Raw genomic sequence first — 21293 nt, 5'->3', positions numbered from 1 at the left:
TTTGCTTTCCGAGATAATGTTCTCGACTTCCACACATTCTTCAAGGCTCCCAGAATTTTTGCCCCCTCCCCCACCCTATGATCCACTTCCGCTTCCATGGTTCCATCCGCTGCCAGATCCACTCCCAGATATCTAAAACACTTCACTTCCTCCAGTTTTTCTCCATTCAAACTCACCTCCCAATTGACTTGACCCTCAACCCTACTGTACCTAATATATATATATCCGTCTGTTTCCTTGCGCTACCTCGCAAACGCGGGAGACAGCGACAAAGCAAAATAAATAAATGAATAAATATATATATATATATATATATATATATATATTACGTTATCTTTGTTCTTACAGAATATCTGATTTTGGTTCAGATTTTTCAGTGAAGGCAATCCCATTCCTAAGAGAAATTATTGATTCAGTAATGGAGAGTAGAAAGATGTTTTGGAAGGAGGTAAATAATGTGCATAAGACAAGAGAACAAATGGGAACATTGGTGAAGGGGGCAAATTGGGAGGTAATAACAAATAGTGATGAAGTGAGGAGGAGGTGGAGTGAGTATTGGTTGTTTTGGTTGGGTGGTGTGCGAAGTAAGAGGGTCATGGAGAAGAGGTAGTGAAAGCTTTGTGGAAGATGAAAGCCGGCAAGGTGGTGGGTTTGGATGGTATTGCAGTGGAATCTGTTAAAAAAGGGGGTGACTATGTTGTTGATTGGTTTGTAAGGATATTCAGTATATGTATGGATCATGGTGAAGTGCCTTAGGATTGGCAGAATGCATGCATTGTGCCATTGTACAAAGGCAAAGGGAATAAAGGTGAGTGTTCAAATTACAGAGGCATAAGTGCATTGAGTATTCCTGGGAAATTATATGAGAGGGTATTGATTGAGAAGGTATATGCATGTACAGAGCATCAGATTGGGGAAGAGCAGTGTGGTTTCAGAAGTAGTAGGGGATGTGTGGATCAGGTGTATGCTTTGAAAAATGTGTGAGAAATACTTGGAACAACAGATGGATTTGTATGTAGTATTTATGGATCTGGAAAAGGCATATGATGGGGTTGATAGAAATGCTTTGAGGAAGGTATGAAGAGTATATGGTGTGGGAGGTAAGGTGCTAGAAGCAGTGAAAGTTTTTACCAAGGATGTAAGGCATATGCACGAGTAGGAAGAGAGGAGAGTGATTGGTTCCCAGTGAATGTCAGTTTGCGGCAGGAGTGCGTGATGTCCCCATGGTTGTTTGATTTATTTATGGTTTGGGTTGTTAGGGAGGTGAATGCAAAAGTCTTGGAGAGAGAGAGAACCATGGAAGTGGAAGTGAATCATAGGCTGGGGGAGGGGGTGAAAGTTCTGGGAGCATTGAAGAATGTGTGGAAGTCGAGAATGTTATCTTGGAAAGCAAAAATGGGTATGTTTGAAAGAATAGTGGTTCCAACCATGTTATATGGTTGTGAGACATGGGCTATAGATAGAGTTGTGGTAGGAGGGTGGATGTGCTCGAAATGATATGTTTGAGGACAATATGTGGTGTGAGGTGGTTTGATCGAGTAAGTAATGAAAGGGTAAGAGGGATGTGTGGTAATAAAAAGAGTATGGTTGAGAGGGCAGAAGAGGGTGTTTTGAAATGGTTGGGTCACATGGAGAGAATGAGTGAGGAAAGATTGACAAAGAGGATATATGTGTCAGATATGGAGAGAATGAGGAGAAGTGGGAGACCAAATTGGAGGTGAAAGATGGAGTGAAAAAGATTGAGTGATCGGGGCCTGAACATGCAGGAGGGTGAAAGGCATGCAAGGAATAGAGTGAATTGGAATGATGTGGTATACCAAGGTCAACGTGCTGTCAGTGGATTGAACTAGGGCATGTGAAGCGTCTGGGGTAAACCATGGAAAGTTCTGTAGGGCCTGGATGTGGAAAGGGAGCTGTGGTTTCGGTGCATTATACATGACAGCTAGAGACTGAGTATGAACGAATGTTGCCTTTGGTGTCTTTTCCTAATGATGTGATTATTACACGAAAGTGAACTTGGGAACTTATTGTGTTTCATTTTCCCCGTGGACTCACAGGAATATCTTGATCGCGTGCAAAATTGCGATCCTTTCTACAATTTACTTATATTATACTTATTTATTTATTTTGCTTTGTCGCTGTCTCCCGCGTTTGCGAGGTAGCACAAGGAAACAGACGAAAGAAATGGCCCAACCCATCCCCATACACATGTATATACATACACGTCCACACACGCAAATATACATACCCATACATCTCAATGTACACATATATATACACACACAGACAGATACATATATACACATGCACACAATTCACACTGTCTGCTTTTATTCATTCCCATCGCCACCTCGCCACACATGGAATAACATCCCCCTCCCCCCTCATGTGTGCGAGGTAGCGCTAGGAAAAGACAACAAAGGCCCCATTCGTTCACACTCAGTCTCTAGCTGTCATGCAATGATGCACGAAACCACAGCTCCCTTTCCACATCCAGGCCCCACAGAACTTTCCATGGTTTACCCCAGACGCTTCACATGCCCTGATTCAATCCATTGACAGCACGTCGATCCCAGTATACCACATCGATCCAATTCACTCTATTCCTTGCCCGCCTTTCACCCTCCTGCATGTTCAGGCCCCGATTACTCAAAATCTTTTTCACTCCATCTTTCCACCTCCAATTTGGTCTCCCACTTCTCCTCGTTCCCTCCACCTCCGACACATATATCCTCTTGGTCAATCTTTCCTCACTCATTCTCTCCGTGTGCCCAAACCATTTCAAAACACCCTCTTCTGCTCTGTCAACCACACTCTTTTTATTTCCACACATCTCTCTTACCCTTACATTACTTACTCGATCAAACCACCTCACACCACATATTGTCCTCAAACATCTCATTTCCAGCACATCCGCCTTCCTGCGCACAACTCTATCCATAGCCCACGCCTCGCAACCATACAACATTGTTGGAACCACTATTCCTTCAAACTTAGCCATTTTTCCTTTCCGAGATAATGTTCTCGACTTCCACACATTCTTCAAGGCTCCCAGGATTTTCGCCCCCTCCCCCACCCTGTGATTCACTTCTGCTTCCATGGTTCCATCCGCTGCCAGATCCACTCCCAGATATCTAAAACACTTTACTTCCTCCAGTTTTTCTCCATTCAAACTTACCTCCCAATTGACTTGACTCTCAACCCTACTGTACCTAATAACCTTGCTCTTATTCACATTTACTCTTAACTTTCTTCTTTCACACACTTTACCAAACTCAGTCACCAGCTTTTGCAGTTTCTCATATGAATCAGCCACCAGCGCTGTATCATCAGCGAACAACAACTGACTCACTTCCCAAGCTCTCTCATCCACAACAGACTGCATACTTGCCCCTCTTTCCAAAACTCTTGCATTCACCTCCCTAACAACCCCATCCATAAACAAATTAAACAACCATGGAGACATCACACACCCCTGCCGCAAACCTACATTCACTGAGAACCAATCACTTTCCTCTCTTCCTACACGTACACATGCCTTACATCCTCGATAAAAACTTTTCACTGCTTCTAACAACTTGCCTCCCACACCATATATTCTTAATACCTTCCACAGAGCATCTCTATCAACTCTATCATATGCCTTCTCCAGATCCATAAATGATACATACAAATCCATTTGCTTTTCTAAGTATTTCTCACATACATTTTTCAAAGCAAACTCCTGATCCACACATCCTCTACCACTTCTGAAACCACACTGCTCTTCCCCAATCTGATGCTCTGTACATGCCTTCACCCTCTCAATCAATATCCTCCCATATAATTTACCAGGAATACTCAACAAACTTATACTTCTGTAATTTGAGCACTCACTCTTATGCCCTTTGCCTTTGTACAGTGGCACTATGCAAGCATTCCGCCAATCCTCAGGCACCTCACCATGAATCATACATACATTAAATAACCTTACCAACCAGTCAACAATACAGTCACCCCCTTTTTTAATAAATTCCACTGCAGTACCATCCAAACTTGCTGCCGTACCGGCTTTCATCTTCCGCAAAGATTTTACTACCTCTTCTCTGTTTACCAAATCATTTTCCCTAACCCTCTCACTTTGCACACCACCTCGACCAAAACACCCTATATCTGCCACTCCATCATCAAACACATTCAACAAACCTTCAAAATACTCACTCCATCTCCTTCTCACATCACCACTACTTGTTATCACCTCCCCATTTGCCCCCTTCACTGAAGTTCCCATTTGCTCCCTTGTCTTACGCACTTTATTTACTTCCTTCCAAAACATCTTTTTATGCTCCCTAAAATTTAATGACACTCTCTAACCCCAACTCTCATTTGCCCTCTCTTGCACCTTTCTCTTGACCTCCTGCCTCTTTCTTTTATACATCTCCCACTCATTTGCATTTTTTCCCTGCAAAAATTGTCCAAATGCCTCTCTTTTCTCTTTCACTAACAATCTTACTTCTTCATCCCACCACTCACTACCCTTTCTAGTCAACCCACCTCCCATGCTCCTCATGCCACAAGCATCTTTTGCGCAAACCATCACTGCTTCCCTAAATATATCCCATTCCTCCCCCACTCCCCTTACCTCCTTTGTTCTCACCTTTTTCCTTTCTGTATTCAGTCTCTCCTGGTACTTCCTCAAACAAGTCTCCTTCCCAAGCTCACTTACTCTCACCACTCTCGGCCTTTTTATTTCTCTGTAAAATTATAAAGATCCAAAAGAAGCATGGTGCAATATTATGAGTATGGTGTGATTGTATGCCTGGTTTGAATTCCTGTGGCTTGTGAGTGCTCACCCATTGGCAGATAATTACTTTCTTGGTGTTTAGATGGTTACTCATACTTCTTGGTTTTGTCTTTGTTTGATGGCTTTTATGCCTAAAGTGACAACAAGGTAAAAGTCATTCTATCTCTCATTTGTCATAGTTGAGAAATTTCAGATCTAGCTATTGATGATTTTTTAAGTTGAAAGTAATTGAAGCTGTAATGAGAGAAAAAAATATTAATTTGGTACTTTGGAGTTGTATGTTGCTGTATGTTAGCCAATACTGCTCATGTTTAGTAATGTAGCAGAATTAATATGTAGTATTTATAAGGTATATATAGAAGGCATAGTAACAGTAGTTGGTGTGCTCGTGCCCCCACCCCCCAGCAGATGAGGACTTTGGAGGAGATGTAGAAATACCAGAAGAAATGCAGACCCAACTTCTAGAGGACTACCAGCGAGAATGTGAAGAAAAAGGGAAAAATGTATCTAGTAATGAAGGTAATGAAGATACTGAGAAAAACACAACAGATGATCATGAATCAGCAGATGAGAAAATGAACACAGTAATAGGCAAAGATATAATTTCACCAAAAAATAGCTCTGACAGAAAGTTTGATGGCACTGCTTCGGACTTGTTGGAAGAACTCAGAGTGGATTTAACTAAAACTACAGAATCCACAAGTAAACCCTCACCCTCATCAACAGGTAAATTGATGTTTCAAGTCTATGTGGTGCATAACTGACTGACATATCTGCCTCCCTTCCTGAAATATAACCAGTGGCTGTTGTGTGAGAATATATATGGCTAAGTGCAAGGTTTCAGAGTTATATATGGAAATTAATCTTTCATTCAAGAGGTCTTCAGACTTGATACCCTTATGATAAAAGTAGCATTTAGAATTTTGATTTAATTTTTCATTTATGTAATTAATATCTTACCTTAAAAAGGCAAGTCTTCCTGTTTTGGAGCCTAACAAAATACAGTTGGTTATCATTTTTAAAGTTGCTGAATCATTCATCATTTTCAAACCTGCTAAATATAATTTCTCACATACTGAAAATAATTGCTCTCATTCATCAGTCTTGGAGCTGCTGAAAACAATGATTCATTGTTACAAAACTATTAGACACCCTATGTCATTGTTTACAAAGTTGTTAAACAAATAATGGGTTCATTTATGAGACCTTGTGTGAATGACTTAATTTGTACAATTCAAGTAAACATTAAACACGTCTTGTCAGTTGTGTTAGCCATGCTGAGCTTTGGTGATGGGTTGTGGAAGTTCTACATCTGTACCTAACTAAACTTGGTAGATTTGTAACAGTCTTTTAATGATGTTTTTTGCCTGGCTTTTGTGGTGTTTGTTTTTTGTGTATTAAGTATGTAGTATCTGTTGGGATCTTTGCAGCTGCATTGATATTGTCGATAATACATTGTATGTCTGTGTCTGGATTGTAGATTATATATCCCAAAGTCAAAGTAGAGTTCCCATCATAGAATCTTCCTTTGGAGTCTGATGTTTTGGTTATGTACCCCCTCACTGTAAGTCTTAAAGATTTGGCATCAGCTAGTGGAACATTTGCTGTAGAATTCTAAATGCTTTTATTATTCAGTATGTAGTTTTCTTTGTTTATGATAGGTAACAGGATCAGTTCCCCCATACACTTTTGTTCATTATTCCTATATGTAGCAGTCTTACTACATAGCAGTTTTATTCTTGACGATGATTTTCAGACATATTTGCTATCAGGTTGCATTAAGTTGATTAGTTGAATTCATAACAATCATATTAAGATTACATGAAGCTGTTGAAGCTGCATTGCTATATACTCAAAAAGCTTCTTTGTGTATAGTGATATTGCTCAGGGTTTTAAGCCTTAACTTTTCAATGAGGGGGGTCTGTTCATGCATACCCTTCATCAGATATTTTGTTCGACACAGCTATGCACAGTACCTGTATGTTACTGTCAGGTCAGCATATAAGTGCAAAGGATAAATTTGATAATTCTGTTGTATAAGTAACTATCAATTAATCCTCTAACCACTGCCACCATACACTATATGTACAGTGCTTTGGTAAGCTCTCTACCCGCTTGTATATCAGCTGAGATTTCCTGCTGCATTTCTAAGGTTAAATTCTGGTAGAGGTATGGGAGGAACCATATGGGCACTAATGCCCTCAAGGTACATAACATCTTCAGTTGCCCTCTAGTTATGGGTGAGGATGTATATCACAGTATGTATAGATGTTGCCACCATGACTAAAATTTTCCTACTTTTGCTTATGTGCTTTTTTTATAGTAACTAATATGGCATGGGCAATATATGACCCAGTTGAGGCTATCTTGGGTGAAAGAAAAAGGTAAAAGGAAAAGAAATTAGAAGTTAATCAGGGCTCTGCAAGTGTTTGTAGACTTGGCTCTTAAAGGAAGAAAGGTTATATGAAGAAGGAATGACAAAAGAAGACAATTCCACAGCTTAGCTGTTTGGGGGATCAAGGAAGTATCATAACAGCCTTTCTTTTGAGTTGCCAGTCTCCACACAAAAACTGTGGGATGCATCAGCCAGACATGTGTCATGAGCCCAAACCTTGGGGTTGGGGACATGTGCATACAAATCATGAGAACATTGACCAAAAATATCAGTAGAACAGAAAGACAGCAGCAGTGTCACAGTATGGACCTCCTGGATGTAGTAGTTAGCATTCCAGAACTTGATACATTCACTGGCTACCCAGGGTCATGTGCATGGGCTTGAATCCTAGTTCCAGCAGTAGGTTCACAGTCAACCCAGCTGTTCATCCACCCCTAAGAGTTGGTTGATATAATGGGTACATGAGAACGAGGCCAAGTGAGGATATTCCCTCAGAGGCCCAGTCCTCTGTTCTTAACGCTACCTTGCTAACGCGGGAAATGGCGAATAGTTTGAAAAAAAAATATATATATATATATATATATATATATATATATATATATATATATATATATATATATATATATCTTTTTCTTTTTTCTTTCTTTTAAACTATTCGCCATTTCCCGCATTAGCGAGGTAGCGTTAAGAACAGAGGACTGGGCCTTTGAGGGAATACCCTCACCTGGCCCAATTCTCTGTTCCTTCTTTTGGAAAGAAAAAAAAAAAAAAAAAAAAAACGAGAGGGGAGGATTTCCAGCCCCCCGCTCCCTCCCCTTTTAGTCGCCTTCTACGACACGCAGGGAATACGTGGGAAGTATTCTTAATCCCCTATCCCCAGGGATATATATATATATAAATAAAATCTCGGAAAGCAAAAATGGGTATGTTTGAAGGAATAGTGGTTCCAACAATGTTGTATGGTTGCGAGGCGTGGACTATGGATAGAGTTGTGCGCAGGAGGATGGATGTGCTGGAAATGAGATGTTTGAGGACAATGTGTGGTGTGAGGTGGTTTGATCGAGTAAGTAACGTAAGGGTAAGAGAGATGTGTGGAAATAAAAAGAGCGTGGTTGAGAGAGCAGAAGAGGGTGTTTTGAAATGGTTTGGTCACATGGAGAGAATGAGTGAGGAAAGATTGACCAAGAGGATATATGTGTCGGAGGTGGAGGGAACGAGGAGAAGAGGGAGACCAAATTGGAGGTGGAAAGATGGAGTGAAAAAGATTTTGTGTGATCGGGGCCTGAACATGCAGGAGGGTGAAAGGAGGGCAAGGAATAGAGTGAATTGGATCGATGTGGTATACCGGGGTTGACGTGCTGTCAGTGGATTGAATCAGGGCATGTGAAGCGTCTGGGGTAAACCATGGAAAGCTGTGTAGGTATGTATATTTGCGTGTGTGGACGTATGTATATACATGTGTATGGGGGTGGGTTAGGCCATTTCTTTCGTCTGTTTCCTTGCGCTACCTCGCAAACGCGGGAGACAGCGACAAAGCAAAAAAAAAAAAATATATATATATATATATATATATATATATATATATATATATATATATATACATTTATTTTTTATATTTTATTATACTTGGTCGCCGTTTCCCGTGTCAGCGAGGTAGCGCCAGGAAACTGACAAAGATCCATCCACTTATATACTCGTACACACACACAGATACATTCATATACATATCAACATATATACATATACATACACAGCCATATACATATATACACATGTACATATTCATACTTGCTTGCCTTCATTCATTCCTGGCACCACCCTGCCCCATGGGAAACAGCATTGCCACCTCCTGCATCAGCGAGATAGCACCAGGAAAACAGACAAAAAAGGCCACATTTGTTCACACTCAGTCCCTAGCTGTCACGTGTAATGCTTCGATCAGAACTCTCTATCCACATCCAGGCCCCACAGACCTTTTCCATGGTTTTCCCTAGACATTTCACATGCCCTGGTTCAGTCCATTGACAGCATGTCACCCCTGGTATATCACATCGTTCCAATTCACTTTGTTCCTTCCATGGAAGCAAAAGTGAGTTGTATTATGGGGGAGGGGGCAAAGGTTCTGGGAGCGCTGGAGAATGTATGGAAAGAGAGAACGTTGTCTTGGAGGGTAAATATTATGAGGTTGCGAGGTATGGGCTTTAGATGGGATTGTGTGGAGGAGGGTGGATATGTTCAAAATGAAATGCTTGAGGACAGTATGTGGTATGAGGTGGTTTGACTTAGTAAGTAATGAACAGGTAAGAGAGATGTGTGGGAATAAAAAGTGTGTAGTTGAGCGAGCAGATGTGTTGAAATGATTTGGACATTAGGGAGAATGAGAGAGGAAAGGTTGACAAAGAGGATACATGCAGGGAACAAGATCACATTGGAGATAAAAGGATGGATTAAAAAAGATTTTGAGCATTTGGGGCCTGAACATGCGAGAGGGTGTAAAACATGCACAGAATAGAGTAAATTGGAATGATGTAGGTTCCTGGGGTCAACATGCTGTCAGTGAACCAAACCAGGGCATGTGAAACATCTAGGATAAACCATGGAAAGGTCCGTGAGGGCCTAATAGCTGGATAGGGAGCTATGGTTTTGGTGCATTACATATGACAGCTCCTCTGTGGTTTTCAGTCACCTGGGAGATACATTCCTTATTCTGATCTCCAACAATGCTTTAAATTTTTCAGCATAGAATGCCATCATTGGCCTTGTATACTAGAATTACTTGAAATTTTAGTATTTATTAGCAGACAGATATGAGTAATTCTCTAAAGTGTTACATATTTTTGTCAAACTTGGGCATTCTCAAAATCTATACATAGAAATGAGTAACTAAATATTTTTTTGGTTTGACTGCACGAGTTAAAACAGTTTGGTTTTAATGACGATGCTTGTATTAAGACGTATGCATGTGTTATATATGAACACCATTGCCTGCCCAGTTCTGCAACTTTCATCCAAGGAAATTGTAATTGTGATTTACATGCATTTTTCTGTAAATAGATAATTTTCATATTTGTATGTCCTTTTATTCATAATATTTTGATTCTTTGGTAACTTTGGATGTTTATGCAACTTATTTTATATACACACTAGGTAAAGCTTATGTGGTCAGAACACTTTAGGTTTTATGTAGTTATTTTTCAAAGACAGCTAATATGATGAGAAACAAACATATTTATAGTTAATATCATTGTCATTTCAAAAGCTGCCATTTTTTTACATCAGCTTTATATCATACCTTGTGGTACAATATTTTTTGCAGATACCTTTGTATGCTATTTGTAACATGATTCTTATATACAGTAGAATGCTTCACACCAAAACTTTACATTGTTAGGTATTTTCTATCCATACATTAGCATTTTTTAACATACTTTATTCTACTAGATGTTGTGCATTGTTGAATGAATTTTGTTTTTTTGTAATATAGAGAGCAATGAAGATGAATGGGAAAAAGTTGATGCTACTGATGCTGCAAATTCACAGTCCTCCACGTCGTCCAGTAAGAGCAACAAGAATGAAAAGTCTGAAGAATGTAAGGTGAGTTTTAAAAATGTGTAAGAATTATTTTCAAGAACATGTCTTTTTATAGCATTTACATCTTTGTAATTATATTGGTTCTGCAAATTTATAATCCTGCTTGTTTAATAGTTAGATAAAGGCTGAAAACTTTAGATAACCAATTGTGAACTTGATAAATACTTTTGCACCTGTTAAGAGCTTTTATAATGAAAGTAGTGCTAGTTTGAGAGACATCTAGCCCCTTAACCACTTAAAACCTCAGAATTAACCCTCACCCATTGCAAAAAAATTTAGAATGTATTTTTCTGGCCACTGCACCTTGAATGATACAGTAATATCATTCATTAGTGTAACAACTCTTTGCTATTTTCTTCTTCATACCTTTGATATTTCCAGCCTGGTTTTCTTGCTGAAGAGTTAAATATTTTCCTGAAAATGTTTCAACCTAGCAGCCAGCAATTTCTGTCTTGCCAAGGAAAGAGACATGGATCTGGCAACTCCCTTGCCCTATGAGCATATTGGGAACAGACAAATGGGAATACCTTTTCATAGCATGGAAACAAATTTTTTTCCACATATTTTCACCTCATATTTTGTAATTGTCGGGATGGCGACGAAAATGGATGAAGGCAGCAAGTATGGATATGTACATGTGTATACATGTACATGGCTGTGTATGTATATGAACATGTGTGGGCATTTATGTATATGCATGTGTATGTGGATGGGTTGGGCCATTCCTCGTCTGTTTCCTTGTGCTACCTCGCTATTGCGGGAGACAGCGGTTAAGTATAATAAATATATAAAATAAATTTTCACCAGAATAGAATTTTTCTCACCACATGTTTGACATAATAGATTAATCATATTCATTGATTTCAAAAAACATAAAATTCAGTATTCTGGCAGCGGGGTGTTCAGAACTTGCAAAGCTAGATTATTTTTACCAACACAAAAAAGTTCTGTCTGTATAGAATTAACTTGTGCTACAGTGCTACCAGTTGTATGATGAACTTCATGAGTGTTTTCATGCATACCAAGTGAGAATTATACTGTTTTTGCAAGTGTTTTTGTCACAAAGATTGTCACCAGTGGATTTAGATCATTATTACTTATCTTGTGAGAGTGATACTGCAACAAACTCATTATGGAACATGAGGGTGCAGATCTCAGAGCAATATCAAGATATCTACTCTGTTTGTCAGCATTTGATTAGTTTACTTTGATGGTGTCATTGCACATAGCTTTTGTGGAATGATTCCTCAAAATACCTTGTCAAACAGTTCTAGACAGGGGCCAGGATCACAGTCATCCGTAGTCTGCTGTGTCTAGGCTCAAAATCTTACACTGAATTCAAAAGTTTCTTGTACCCCAAAAAAAATATTCAATTTATGATTCTTTAAGCTTGATGTGATAGATTTACTAAAGTTGCTCAGGAAAAAGAGGTTATCCTTGCTCCCTTAGCCAACTTAATTACCATCTGTAATTTATTTTTTCCAAACTGCAGAGTGAGGACTGGGAGAGCTGGGATTGAGGAGCAGAGATGACTTGGGTTAACCATGAGAACAATTGTAATTAGGACCATGGTGAGATGGTTTGTCCTGTGCCCAGCCTTGTTGATATTTTCTGTGTGGTTTCACATTGTATCTTGTTGAATCATCAGTAAAGTCAGCCTCCTGATGTTTACCAAATTATGTTTCACTATTATGGAATTCACATATTTAGTCAAACAAGATTGTAAAATATACTTTTAATGCTGTTTCAATTCTGTCACTTGCATGCATGTTGTGTATGTGTGTGTTTGTATATATGCTGTCACAGTGATGTGAAGGTTCTGTATATATATATATATATATATATATATATATATATATATATATATATATATATATATATATATATATATATATATATATATATATATATTATCCCTGGGGATAGGGGATTAAGAATACTTCCCACGTATTCCCTGCGTGTCGTAGAAGGCGACTAAAAGGGGAGGGAGCGGGGGGCTGAAAATCCTCCCCTCTCGTTTTTTTTTTTAATTTTCCAAAAGAAGGAACAGAGGGGGCCAGGTGAGGATATTCCAAAAAAGGCCCAGTCCTCTGTTCTTAACGCTACCTCGCTAACGCGGGAAATGGCGAATGATTTATAAGAATCAGAAAAAAAATATATATATTTTATTTGCTTTGTCGCTGTCTCCCGCATTTGCGAGGTAGCGCAAGGAAACAGACGAAAGAAATGGCCCAACCCACCCCCATATACATGTATATACATACATGTCCACACACGCAAATATACATACATATACATCTCAATGTACACATATATATATACACACACATACATATACATATATACACATGTACATAATTCATACTGTCTGCCTTTATTTATTCCCATCGCCACCTCGCCACACATGGAATAACATCCCCCCTCCCCCTCATATGTGCGAGGTAGCGCTGAGGAAAGACAACAAAGGCCCCATTTGTTCACACTCAGTCTCTAGCTGTCATGTAATAATGCCCGAAACCACAGCTCCCTTTCCACATCCAGGCCCCACACAACTTTCCATGGTTTACCCCAGACGCTTCACATGCCCTGATTCAATCCATTGACAGCACGTCGACCCCGGTATACCACATCGATCCAATTCACTCTATTCCTTGCCCGCCTTTCACCCTCCTGCATGTTCAGGCCCTGATCACTCAAAATCTTTTTCACTCCATCTTTCCTCCTCCAATTTGGTCTCCCACTTCTCCTAGTTCCCTCCACCTCCGACACATATATCCTCTTGGTCAATCGTTCCTCACTCATTCTCTCCATGTGCCCAAACCATTTCAAAACACCCTCTTCTGCTCTCTCAACCACGCTCTTTTTATTTCCACACCTCTCTTACCCTTACATTACTTACTCGATCAAACCACTTCACACCACATATTGTCCTCAAACATCTCATTTCCAGCACATCCACCCTCCTGCGCACAACTCTATCCATAGCCCACACCTCACAACCATACAACATTGTTGGAACCACTATTCCTTCAAACATAGCCATTTTTGCTTTTGGAGATAATGTTCTTGACTTCCACACATTCTTCAAAGCTCCCAGGATTTTCGCCCCCTCCCCCACCCTATGATTCACTTCCGCTTCCATGGTTCCATCCGCTGCCAGATCCACTCCCAGATATCTAAAACACTTTACTTCCTCCATTCAAACTTACCTCCCAATTGACTTGACCCTCAACCCTACTGTACCTAATAACCTTGCTCTTATTCACATTTACTCTTAACTTTCTTCTTTCACACACTTTATCAAACTCAGTCACCAGCTTCTGCAGTTTCTCACATGAATCAGCCACCAGCGCTGTATCATCAGCGAACAACAACTGACTCACTTCCCAAGCTCTCTCATTCCCAACAGACTTTATACTTACCCCTCTTTCCAAAACTCTTGCATTCACCTCCCTAACAACCCCATCCATAAACAAATTAAACAACCATGGAGACATCACACACCCCTGTCGCAAACCTACATTCACTGAGAACCAATCACTTTCCTATCTTCCTACATGTACACATGCCTTACATACTCGATAAAAACTTTTCACTGCTTCTAACAACTTGCCTCCCACACCATATACTCTTAGTACCTTCCACAGAGCATCTCTATCAACTCTATCATATGCCTTCTCCAGATCCATAAATGCTACATACAAATCCATTTGCTTTTCTAAGTATTTCTCACACACACACACACACACATATATATATATATATATATATATATATATATATATATATATATATATATATATATATATATATATACATATATATATTCTTTCTTTCATACTGTTCGCCATTTCCTGCATTAGCGAGGTAGCGTTAAGAACAGAGGACTGGGCCTTTGAGGGAATATCCTCACTTGGCCCGCTTCTCTGTTCCTTTTTTTTTTTTATTTATTTTATATATATATATATATATATATATATATATATATATATATATACATTTCTTTCGTCTGTTTCCTTGCGCTACCTCGCAAACGCGGGAGACAGCGTCAGCAAAAAAAATATATATATATATATATATATATATTTGCTATTTACCACGCTAGCGAGGTAGCATTAAGAACCGAGTACTGAGCCTTAGAGGGAATATCTCACTTGGTCCTCTTCTCGGTTCCCTCTTTTGGAAAATTAAAAAAAAGAGGGGAGGGTTTCCAGCCCCCACTCCCTCCCCTTTTAGTCTCCTTCTACAACATGCAGGGAATATGTGGGAAGTATTCTTTCTCCCCTATCCCCAGGGATAATATATATATTTATTTCATTTATATTTATTTTGCTTTGTCGCTGTCTCCCGCGTTAGCAAGGTAGCGCAAGGAAACAGGCGAAAGAATGGCCCAACCCACCCACATAAACATGTATATACATACACGTCCACACATGCAAATATACATGCCTATACATCTCAATGTACACATATATATACACACACAGACATATACATATATACACATGTACATAATTCATACTGTCTGCCTTTATTTGTTCCCATCGCCACCTCGCCACACATGGAATAACAACCCCCTCCCCCCTCATGTGTGCGAGGTAGCACTAGGAAAAGACACCAAAGGCCCCATTCCTTCACACTCAGTCTCTAGCTGTCATGTAATAATGCACCGAAACCACAGCTCCCTTTCCACATCCAGGCCCCACACAACTTTCCATGGTTTACCCCAGACGCTTCACATGCCCTGGTTCAATCCATTAACAGCACGTCGACCCCGGTATACCACATCGTTCCAATTCACTCTATTCCTTGCACGTCTTTCACCCTCCTGCATGTTCAGGCCCCGATCACTTTTTCACTCCATCTTTCCACCTCCAATTTGGTCTCCCACTTCTCGTTCCCTCCACCTCTGACACATATATCCTCTTGGTCAATCTTTCCTCACTCATTCTCTCCATGTGACCAAACCATTTCAAAACACCCTCTTCTGCTCTTTCAACCACGCTCTTTTTATTTCCACACCTCTCTTACCCTTACATTACTTACCTGATCAAACCACCACACACCACACATTGTCCTCAAACATCTCATTTCCAGCACATCCACCCTCCTGCGCACAACTCTATCCATAGCCCACACCTCGCAACCATACAACATTGTTGGAACCACTATTCCTTCAAACATACCCATTTTTGCTTTCCGAGATAATGTTCTCGACTTCCAAACATTCTTCAAGGCTCCCAGAATTTTCGCCCCCTCCCCAACCCTATGATTCACTTCCGCTTCCATGGTTCCATCCGCTGCCAGATCCACTCCCAGATATCTAAAACACTTTACTTCCTCCAGTTTTTCTCCATTCAAACTTACCTCCCAATTGACTTGACCTCCAACCCTACTGTACCTAATAACCTTGCTCTTATTCACATTTACTCTTAACTTTCTTCATTCACACACTTTACCAAACTCAGTCACCAGCTTCTGCAGTTTCTTACATGAATCAGCCACCAGCGCTGTATCATCAGCGAACAACAACTGACTCACTTCCCAAGCTCTCTCATCCACAACAGACTGCATACTTGCCCCTCTTTCCAAAACTCTTGCATTCACCTCCCTAACAACCCCATCCATAAACAAATTAAACAACCATGGAGACATCACACACCCCTGCCGCAAACCTACATTCACTGAGAACCAATCACTTTCCTCTCTTCCTACACGTACACATGCCTTACATCCTCGATATAAACTTTTCACTGCTTCTAACACTGCTCCTATGAGTCCACAGGGAAAATGAAACACGAAAAGTTCCCAAGTGCACTTTCGTGTAATAATCACATCATCAGGGGAGACACAAGAGAAATATAACAGTCAGTTGATATACATCGAAGAGACGAAGCTAGTACGCCATTTGGTAAATTTGTGATTGTCCAAAACATACAAAACATATGTTTTGGACAATCACATGTTTACCAAATAGCGTCCTAGCTTCGTCTCTTCAATGTATATCAACTGACTGTTATATTTCTCTCTTGTGTCCCCCCTGATGATGTGATTATTACATGAAAGTGCACTTGGAAACTTATCGTGTTTCATTTTCCCCGTGGACTCATAGGAATATCTTGATCACGCGCAGAATTGTGATCCTTTCCAATATATATATATATATATATATATATATATATATATATATATATATATATATATATATATATATATATATATATGAGACGACACGGGCAGATAAAAGCTTGATTCAAGGCATCTCATTAAGGCTATATATATATATATATATATATATATATATATATATATATATATATATATATTTTTTTTTTTTTTTATACTATTCGCTATTTCCCGCAATAGCGAGGTAGCGTTAAGAACAGAGGACTGGGCCTTTGAGGGAATATCCTCACCTGGACCTCTCCTCTGTTCCTTCTTTTGGAAAAAAAAAAAAAAAAACCGAGGAGGATTTCCAGCCCCCCCGCTCCCTTCCCTTTTAGTCGCCTTCTACGACACGCAGGGAATACGTGGGAAGTATTCTTTCTCCCCTATCCCCAGGGAATATATATATATATATTTTTTTTTTTTTTTTTTTTTTATACTTTGTCGCTGTCTCCCGCGTTTGCGAGGTAGCGCAAGGAAACAGACGAAAGAAATGGCCCAACCCCCCCCCCATACACATGTACATACACACGTCCACACACGCAAAATATACATACCTACACAGCTTTCCATGGTTTACCCCAGACGCTTCACATGCCTTGCTTCAATCCACTGACAGCACGTCAACCCCTGTATACCACATGACACCAATTCACTCTATTTCTTGCCCTCCTTTCACCCTCCTGCATGTTCAGGCCCCGATCACACAAAATCTTTTTCACTCCATCTTTCCACCTCCAATTTGGTCTCCCTCTTCTCCTCGTTCCCTCCACCTCCGACACATATATCCTCTTGGTCAATCTCTCCTCACTCATTCTCTCCATGTGCCCAAACCATTTCAAAACACCCTCTTCTGCTCTCTCAACCACGCTCTTTTTATTTCCACACATCTCTCTTACCCTTACGTTACTTACTCGATCAAACCACCTCACACCACACATTGTCCTCAAACATCTCATTTCCAGCACATCCATCCTCCTGCGCACATCTCTATCCATAGCCCACGCCTCGCAACCATACAACATTGTTGGAACCACTATTCCCTCAAACATACCCATTTTTGCTTTCCGAGATAATGTTCTCGACTTCCACACATTTTTCAAGGCTCCCAAAATTTTCGCCCCCTCCCCCACCCTATGATCCACTTCCGCTTCCATGGTTCCATCCGCTGACAGATCCACTCCCAGATATCTAAAACACTTCACTTCCTCCAGTTTTTCTCCATTCAAACTCACCTCCCAATTGACTTGACCCTCACCCCTACTGTACCTAATAACCTTGCTCTTATTCACATTTACTCTCAACTTTCTTCTTCCACACACTTTACCAAACTCAGTCACCAGCTTCTGCAGTTTCTCACATGAATCAGCCACCAGCGCTGTATCATCAGCGAACAACAACTGACTCACTTCCCAAGCTCTCTCATCCCCAACAGACTTCATACTTGCCCCTCTTTCCAGGACTCTTGCATTTACCTCCCTTACAACCCCATCCATAAACAAATTAAACAACCATGGAGACATCACACACCCCTGCCACAAACCTACATTCATACATATATATATATATATATATATATATATATATATATTTTATATTATATTTTATTTTTTTATTATTGTATTATACTTTGTCGCTGTCTCCCGCGTTTGCGAGGTAGCGCAAGGAAACAGACGAAAGAAATGGCCCAACCCCCCCCCCCCCATACACATGTATATACATACGTCCACACACGCAAATATACATACCTACACAGCTTTCCATGGCTTACCCCAGACGCTTCACATGCCCTGCTTCAATCCACTGACAGCATGTCAACCCTGGTATACCACATCGCTCCAATTCACTCTATTCCTTGCCCTCCTTTCACCCTCCTGCATGTTCAGGCCCCGATCACACAAAATCTTTTTCACCCCATCTTTCCACCTCCAATTTGGTCTCCCTCTTCTCCTTGTTCCCTCCACCTCCGACACATATATCCTCTTGGTCAATCTTTCCTCACTCATCCTCTCCATGTGCCCAAACCACTTCAAAACACCCTCTTCTGCTCTCTCAACCACGCTCTTTCTATTTCCACACATCTCTCTTACCCTTACGTTACTCACTCGATCAAACCACCTCACACCACACATTGTCCTCAAACATCTCATTTCCAGCACATCCATCCTCCTGCGCACAACTCTATCCATAGCCCACGCCTCGCAACCATACAACATTGTTGGAACCACTATTCCTTCAAACATACCCATTTTTGCTTTCCGAGATAATGTTCTTGACTTCCACACATTCTTCAAGGCCCCCAGGATTTTCGCCTCCTCCCCCACCCTATGATCCACTTCCGCTTCCATGGTTCCATCCGCTGCCAGATCCACTCCCAGATATCTAAAACACTTCACTTCCTCCAGTTTTTCTCCATTCAAACTCACCTCCCAATTGACTTGACCTCAACCCTACTGTACCTAATAACCTTGCTCTTATTCACATTTACTCTTAACTTTCTTCTTCCACACACTTTTCCAAACTCAGTCACCAGCTTCTGCAGTTTCTTACATGAATCAGCCACCAGCGCTGTATCATCAGCGAACAACAACTGACTCACTTCCCAAGCTCTCTCATCCACAACAGACTTCATACTTGCCCCTCTTTCCAAAACTCTTGCATTCACCTCCCTAACAACCCCATCCATAAACAAATTAAACAACCATGGAGACATCACACACCCCTGCCGCAAACCTACATTCACTGAGAACCAATCACTTTCCTCTCTTCCTACACGTACACATGCCTTACAATCCTCGATATAAACTTTTCACTGCTTCTAACACTGCTCCTATGAGTCCACAGGGAAAATGAAACACGAAAAGTTCCCAAGTGCACTTTCGTGTAATAATCACATCATCAGGGGAGACACAAGAGAAATATAACAGTCAGTTGATATACATCGAAGAGACGAAGCTAGTACGCCATTTGGTAAATTTGTGATTGTCCAAAACATACAAAACATATGTTTTGGACAATCACATGTTTACCAAATAGCGTCCTAGCTTCGTCTCTTCAATGTATATCAACTGACTGTTATATTTCTCTCTTGTGTCCCCGCTGATGATGTGATTATTTACATGAAAGTGCACTTGGAAACTTATCGTGTTTCATTTTCCCCGTGGACTCATAGGAATATCTTGATCACGCGCAGAATTGTGATCCTTTCCAATATATATATATATATATATATATATGAGACGACACGGGCAGATAAAAGCTTGATTCAAGGCATCTCATTAAGGCTATATATATATATATATATATATATATATATATATATATATATATATATATTTTTTTTTTTTTTTCATACTATTCGCTATTTCCCGCAATAGCGAGGTAGCGTTAAGAACAGAGGACTGGGCCTTTGAGGGAATATCCTCACCTGGACCTCTCCTCTGTTCCTTCTTTTGGAAAAAAAAAAAAAAAACCGAGGAGGATTTCCAGCCCCCCCGCTCCCTTCCCTTTTAGTCGCCTTCTACGACACGCAGGGAATACGTGGGAAGTATTCTTTCTCCCCTATCCCCAGGGAATATATATATATATATTTTTTTTTTTTTTTTTTTTTTTTTATACTTTGTCGCTGTCTCCCGCGTTTGCGAGGTAGCGCAAGGAAACAGACGAAAGAAATGGCCCAACCCCCCCCCCATACACATGTACATACACACGTCCACACACGCAAAATATACATACCTACACAGCTTTCCATGGTTTACCCCAGACGCTTCACATGCCTTGCTTCAATCCACTGACAGCACGTCAACCCCTGTATACCACATGACACCAATTCACTCTATTTCTTGCCCTCCTTTCACCCTCCTGCATGTTCAGGCCCCGATCACACAAAATCTTTTTCACTCCATCTTTCCACCTCCAATTTGGTCTCCCTCTTCTCCTCGTTCCCTCCACCTCCGACACATATATCCTCTTGGTCAATCTCTCCTCACTCATTCTCTCCATGTGCCCAAACCATTTCAAAACACCCTCTTCTGCTCTCTCAACCACGCTCTTTTTATTTCCACACATCTCTCTTACCCTTACGTTACTTACTCGATCAAACCACCTCACACCACACATTGTCCTCAAACATCTCATTTCCAGCACATCCATCCTCCTGCGCACATCTCTATCCATAGCCCACGCCTCGCAACCATACAACATTGTTGGAACCACTATTCCCTCAAACATACCCATTTTTGCTTTCCGAGATAATGTTCTCGACTTCCACACATTTTTCAAGGCTCCCAAAATTTTCGCCCCCTCCCCCACCCTATGATCCACTTCCGCTTCCATGGTTCCATCCGCTGACAGATCCAC

General features: G+C 40.5%; 1 protein-coding gene across 5 annotated transcripts in view; it reads left to right on the top strand.

The window, feature by feature from the left end:
- Positions 1 to 12508, top strand: part of LOC139766911 (BSD domain-containing protein 1-like) — a 48661-nt gene extending 36153 nt beyond the window's left edge. For 2 of the 5 annotated variants that reach the window (XM_071695939.1, XM_071695937.1), the window contains 3 exons: positions 5192 to 5509; positions 10663 to 10772; positions 12262 to 12508. In XM_071695939.1, coding sequence (XP_071552040.1) covers positions 5192 to 5509; positions 10663 to 10772; positions 12262 to 12288 — 455 coding nt within the window. In that variant the 3' untranslated portion in view covers positions 12289 to 12508. Of the gene's footprint in view, positions 1 to 5188; positions 5510 to 10662; positions 10773 to 12261 lie in introns of all 5 variants that reach the window. The other 3 variants (XM_071695938.1, XM_071695936.1, XM_071695942.1) reach the window with 2 other exon arrangements.
- The last annotated feature ends 8785 nt before the right edge of the window (positions 12509 to 21293 follow it).

The sequence above is a fragment of the Panulirus ornatus genome, chromosome 58, assembly GCF_036320965.1.
Source record: "Panulirus ornatus isolate Po-2019 chromosome 58, ASM3632096v1, whole genome shotgun sequence".
NCBI lineage: Eukaryota > Metazoa > Arthropoda > Malacostraca > Decapoda > Palinuridae > Panulirus > Panulirus ornatus.
Note: the sequence above shows the minus strand (reverse complement) of the source record. Positions and strands in the feature narration are given on the sequence as shown.